Source organism: Amblyomma mixtum, chromosome 2, assembly GCF_055824585.1.
Source record: "Amblyomma mixtum isolate Tamu chromosome 2, ASM5582458v1, whole genome shotgun sequence".
Lineage (NCBI taxonomy): Eukaryota > Metazoa > Arthropoda > Arachnida > Ixodida > Ixodidae > Amblyomma > Amblyomma mixtum.
The window spans coordinates 179,603,930-179,609,664 of NC_143013.1; the positions used below are offsets into that span (position 1 = coordinate 179,603,930).

The 5,735-nt window shown below is 45.8% G+C and overlaps 1 protein-coding gene across 1 annotated transcript; it reads left to right on the top strand.

Moving 5' to 3' along the window:
- The first annotated feature begins 2,750 nt into the window (after positions 1-2,750).
- On the top strand, positions 2,751-5,456 carry LOC149361736 (uncharacterized). The gene is made up of 2 exons (XM_089569576.1): positions 2,751-2,889; positions 3,884-5,456. Exons 1-2 carry the CDS (start codon positions 2,824-2,826, stop codon positions 5,423-5,425), a joined length of 1,608 nt encoding a protein of 535 aa, XP_089425702.1. The 5' UTR covers positions 2,751-2,823; the 3' UTR covers positions 5,426-5,456.
- Positions 5,457-5,735: the final 279 nt, after the last annotated feature.

The following is a 5,735-nucleotide window of genomic DNA, read 5'->3' on the forward strand; positions in this document are numbered from 1 at the left end:
TGAGCAAGAACTGGGACGACGCAAGCTTAAAGCAGGGAGTGCACAACATCGGCTCGAGCTTTCTTTCAACTTCATTAGTGTTCTTTTGCCACCGGTTTAAGGCGCTTGTACTCTGTTTGAAGAGTACGACACAACCAATAAAGACGATATCCGGTGAAAAAAACGAAAAAACACTTTATGCAAGGGGCCACAAACTTGAACGTGAAGCCATCACGTTAAGCTTGTACCTAGAGCAAGGAACCCTTATTTTTCCGGACGGTAAAGATGCATGATAGAGCAATAGTTATCAATATTTTTACTCCATCTCTGAAAACCTTAACAATAAGCAGCTTTCGTCCACGTTCGAACCTCGTTTCCACGTGTAGACCTGCAAAAACTTGTTGCCATATAAGCACTAAAGTTCAAATACATATTCGTCCACCACTAAATTCCCTCCGAAGCTGAGGAACAGGCAACCTATCTCGCAAAGATGCAGGCCATCTGTGTAATAAACGACCGCAGCAATGGCCTTGTGGTAGGATCCTCCACCCTGTATGCGGGAGGTGAGATGTTCGCTCCCCAGAGCCATTTTGTACCTACTGTTGACACATTGGGTAAAAACATTCCACTGGCCTCGCTCTTGGCTTCTGTTGGATGAGCTTGCTTGGAAAGTTGGGTTTTGAGCCCAGCTTGTGCAGGAAGAAATATGGTGTTCATGGCGCGCTTTGTCCAAATGCCCTGGGCCACTAATATTCATAATCGTCATAATAGTGAGAACCATCCCCTATCGAAAAATCTCATATATATGTGTCATATGTGTCTGGTTCATACGAGATTATGGAATATGTGTCATATGTGGGATATGACAGAAGCCAACAGCCACAGAAACCAAGGGGCACAGGGGATTTTTTTTTCAAATTTATTTATTTATTTTGTGGTGTTGATCAATTTAGAATATAACTGAATATGTTATCGCTTAAAGCTAATTGATTAGAACAGCAGTAGAAGAAAGAACCACATGCCGCCGATGGGATCCGAACCCACGACCTCCGAATTACGCGTCCGGTGCTCTACCTCTGAGCTACGGCGACGGCTGTCAAATCTTCTGCTTTCGGGGGTATTTATATTCACAAGTAACCTAACCTTGACAGTGTTCATCAGCGCCACCCACGTTCATAAGCGGCGGACGTGGAACGCCCTGAGTTACCGCAGGTGTGACGTAGAACGTCATCGAACGGAGAGGGTGGAAGCTGCGTGAGAACCCTCTTATGCTTCCTATGGCGTCAAGGCTGCCAGAATCGAGGCCCTCGCTAAGCAATTAAGCAAACAAGGGGAGGGGAATGAGGGGCTCGTTATAAATATGACAGAAGCCAACAGCCACAGAAACCAAGGGGCACAGGGGCTTTTTTTAATTTATTTATTTATTTTGTGGTGTTGATCAATTTAGAATATTACTGAATATGTTATCGCTTAAAGCTAATTGATTAGAACAGCAGAAGAAAAAAACAACCAGATGCCGCCGGTGGGATCCGAACCCACGACCTCCGAATTACGCGTCCGGTGCTCTACCTCTGAGCTACGGCGACGGCTGTCAAATCTTCTGCTTTCGGGGGTATTTATATTTACAAGTAGCCGTCGCCGTAGCTCAGAGGTAGAGCACCGGACGCGTAATTCGGAGGTCGTGGGTTCGGATCCCACCGGCGGCATGTGGTTGTTTTTTCTTCTGCTGTTCTAATCAATTAGCTTTAAGCGATAACATATGCAGTAATATTCTAAATTGATCAACACCACAAAATAAATAAATTAATTTAAAAAAAATCCCCTGTGCCCCTTGGTTTCTGCGGCTGTTGGCTTCTGTCATATTTATAACGAGCCCCTCACCCCTCCCCTTGTTTGCTTATATGTGTGATATGTATCATATGTGTCATATGTGCATATGTGTGATATGTGTCATATGTGTCTGGTTTACAATTATTGGGAAAGGAAAGGGAAGGGCTGGGGTGGAATTATAAGGCAATTAACAATAAAATAGCTTCCATTGAAGTTAGTGAACTAAAGAAAGTAAAAAAAAAATTTCGGATGCAATAAAGAAACTACGGGTGGGTCCGGGTTGGAACCACTGACCTAGAGATCTACAGCTTACTACACTAACCACTACACCACAGCTGACACTTTTTTCTTTATTGCATGGAAGAACTTCCTTAGAAAAGAGGAAAACTTCAATCAGACTGGTTCGCGTCTCAAGTTACCGGGCTGCTTAATAGGAGCCCGCCATAGCCCTAACTCGACACAGCATCCCCATCAAAACATCAAAATTTAGGGAGGCACACACATGCATCTAGGCACGGCAGCCAGCTTGGAGGTTCTTCGCGTGCAGCATATACACTCCTCACCAAAGCACACTGTTCACGAAACACAGATTTGGAAGATCTTGGTGGCTCGGCATGTCTGTCTATCATACGGCTTTTCCAGACTGAATAGCCCCATCAACATAAACAGATCATAAGGCACAACAGATTTTTCGTCAACAGGCAGAAATCTAATAGTGTATGGTGTAATTTCAATGTCCTTCTTAAGAGTTCGTTGTAGTATGTCCCAAAAGAACATGGCATCACGGCACAGGATGAAGCAATGATCAATTGTCTCAGGCACGTTACACAGACGGCAATAGGCCTTATGCAAAATAGATCGCGCCATCTAGTGAGAGCGAAAATAACTAAGTCGGCCATATTGGTTACGTCGAGGAGCGCAGACGACGCTACCGACGCTACTACGGCACCATATTGTGGCTCGCTCGGCACGTATGCGTTCATTGCACGTTTTGTTACCTTTGTTGCCGCAAAGATGCCGTTTCACTGCTGCGTTCCACTGTGTAAACAGCGTGGAGTCACCGACAGCAACGGAAACAAGGTATGTACGTGTCACAGCATTGTAAATGCTACTCGCGGGTGCGTTTGTTCTTCGGTGATAAAATGATCGCGTCTGGTGAGAGACTCCGACTTGTTTGGTGTACAGCTGAGACATATAAAGGAAGCTTGCCCTACGCTAACTGTTTTTCGTAGCGGGAATGTGCAAAATTACGACAAGATTATATTCTGCGTCGTTTGATGAGCTGCGGCACCAGCTTGCACGTAGAGTGCGTCCGTGCCGCCGGTTTCCCACGGTGCCTCGTTGCAAGCTGAAGCTTCGCGCCGCTTAGGAGTAGAAACAGGCGCATTGTGTCACGTACGGAATCGAATGACGCTAGCGGTTATTCGGTATTCTCGGTGTAGGAGGTGGCGCATAGGTTTCGTATGTCGCATTTCTGCACCCAGTCGCGTCGAGGATTCGGCTGCGTGACGTGCCCATGAATGTGCTTCATGCGCCCAGAATTTTTTCGCGGCGCAAACTGATTAAAAAAAAAAGTGGCATCATTTAAAATAGTACGACGACCGTCGCATGTGAGCAGGCTTGCCTCTCGAGCGGATCCCTGAGGAGAAAATGAAGCTAAGTTTTAAACCTGGCACTCGGTTCCACGCACTGAGCCCGATCTCGAGCGCGGCTCTGTATACATATAAGCAACGAAAGTACGAACGCAGTGCCCTTTAAACATATTTGCGCTGTGGTTTCACTTTGTTAGTTGGTACTTCGCTTAAGACAACTATGCCCACGGTTGTGCTTCAGGGGCTAGGTGATATCACAAGAGCCGCAACAACTTGAAACTCTCCACCGCAGACTAGAAGTGCGTGTCCGATGTTACCATCTTATGCTTGGGACGTTTAGTTAAGCTGTCGCTTTTTGAGAATAGGAAAGTTTTCATACGGTGACAAGATACAGAGCAACTTCTAACAATTTGGTTGAGTCATTTTGTTGCAAAAGGTACAAGAAAATGAAGATCAGGTTACAGCTCTGTCTTTCTTTATAGGTGTCCTTTCACCGTTTCCCGAAGGACGCCACACTGCATAAGAAGTGGATTGTAGCCATACGAAGAGATGAAGGCCCAAATTTTGCTGTGACCAAGTACACAAAAGTATGCTCTAAACATTTTCGAGTGCATGATTTCATTCCTGGTGTGGCTAGTGGCCATAACATTCTCCGAGAAACAGCAGTGCCGTCTGTGTTTAGCTTTGGTAAGCAGTGCCAACAACGCAAGCCACCAAAGCAGCGTGGAGCACTGCCACCTAAACAAGGCGCCAAGCCGCAGAATCAGCTGCTGCCCGCACAAGATCACACGCCAAGTCTGACAGCAGAACAGGCACTGTCTACTTCTAGAGATGCCAGCATGGAGGCAGAAACTGAAGATCTGCCGGAGCTTGCATCTTCAGATCAATCACATCAGGGAGAAATTGAGCGTCTTGTTGCCATTGTCGAGAAGCAAAACAAAGACATCCGGAAGCTTCACGATGAGTGTGGTCTTTTAAAAGAACAGCTGCAGTCAGCAAGGGCTGAAGTTCTTGAACTACGAACAGAGAAAACTGCCATGGCTCACCAGCTTACTTTAGAGAAAGAAAGAACATCTGCTTTTTATATTGAACATTTCAAAGATTGTGATGAAGATGTGCATTTCTATAGCGGGCTGCCAAGCTATGAGCACTTCATATCTCTCCTGGTCTTCCTGGAACCTGGGGACGATGGCTGCAATGTTCTGCGTTCTGAGGGCAACAGTTCAGCTAGGTCGGCAAAGGACCGCAAGAGGAAGTTGAGCGCTGAGAATCAGCTCTTCTTAGTCTTGGTTAGGCTGCGTCTCGGATTGTTTGAGGCTGACCTAGCACATAGGTTTGGCATCGCACAGTCTACAGTGTCAAGAATATGCACATCCTGGCTGAATTTTCTGTATAACAAATTGGGCAGTTTACCCTTGTGGGCAGCTAGAAACGTGATTAATGAGCACATGCCAGCTGTGTTTGTTGGTGACTATGCCTCAACAAGAGTAATCCTAGATGCCACAGAGATTCGCTGTGAAGTGCCATCATCTCTGTCACTTCAGTCGAGCACCTACTCCTCTTACAAATCCTCGAACACGTTCAAAGGACTCATAGGGGTTTCTCCTAATGGGCTCGTAACATTTGTGTCTGAGTTGTTTACAGGCTCCACTTCCGACAGAGAGTGTGTAGTAAGGAGTGGGTTTTTGGAGCTAGATTTTGAAGAGAATGACAGTGTTATGGCAGACAAGGGGTTCGTTATTGATGATCTTTTGAAAAAGATGGGCGTGAAATTGAACACACCCCCATTTTTAAGAGGCGGCACATTTTCAAGAGGCCAGGTGCAGGAAACTAAAGAGATTGCATCGCTCAGGATACACGTGGAGCGGAGAATACAGCGAATCAAGGGGTATCATGTTTTTGACCGACCAATCCCTCTTACTCTAGCTCCAATGATTAATCAGATTTGGACAGTAGCAACTATCCTCACAAATTTCCAAAGTTCTCTAATTCAGTGCCAAAACAATGCCGATGCATTTTCATAACAGCTCCATGCGAGCTTACCATGGCAGATAAACAGCACGTGCGCAATGAAGACTTAACACAAAAGAGGCTACGCAGCGCTGCATTTGCAGCACTGTTATCTATTTTTGTTCTGTATTTGTTGCTCTTCCTACATTTATCTGCCTGAATGAATTGAGGCAGTGCTCCAGCCTGTCTGTTATTTGTTGTATTTTATCCCTTCTTACAAGCTTTGGTTTGGGTTATGGTTTATGGGGTCTAACTTCCCAAAGCGACTCAGGCTATGAGAGACGCCGTAGTGGAGGGCTCCGGAAATTTCGACCACCTGGGGTT

Excerpts from the sequence above, each read along its gene's own strand:
- LOC149361736 (XM_089569576.1), top strand. The coding sequence starts at position 2,824 with ATGCCGTTTCACTGCTGCGTTCCACTGTGTAAACAGCGTGGAGTCACC. Across the intron at positions 2,890-3,883 it reads CCGACAGCAACGGAAACAAG|GTGTCCTTTCACCGTTTCCC; the intron begins GTATGTACGTGT and ends CTTTCTTTATAG.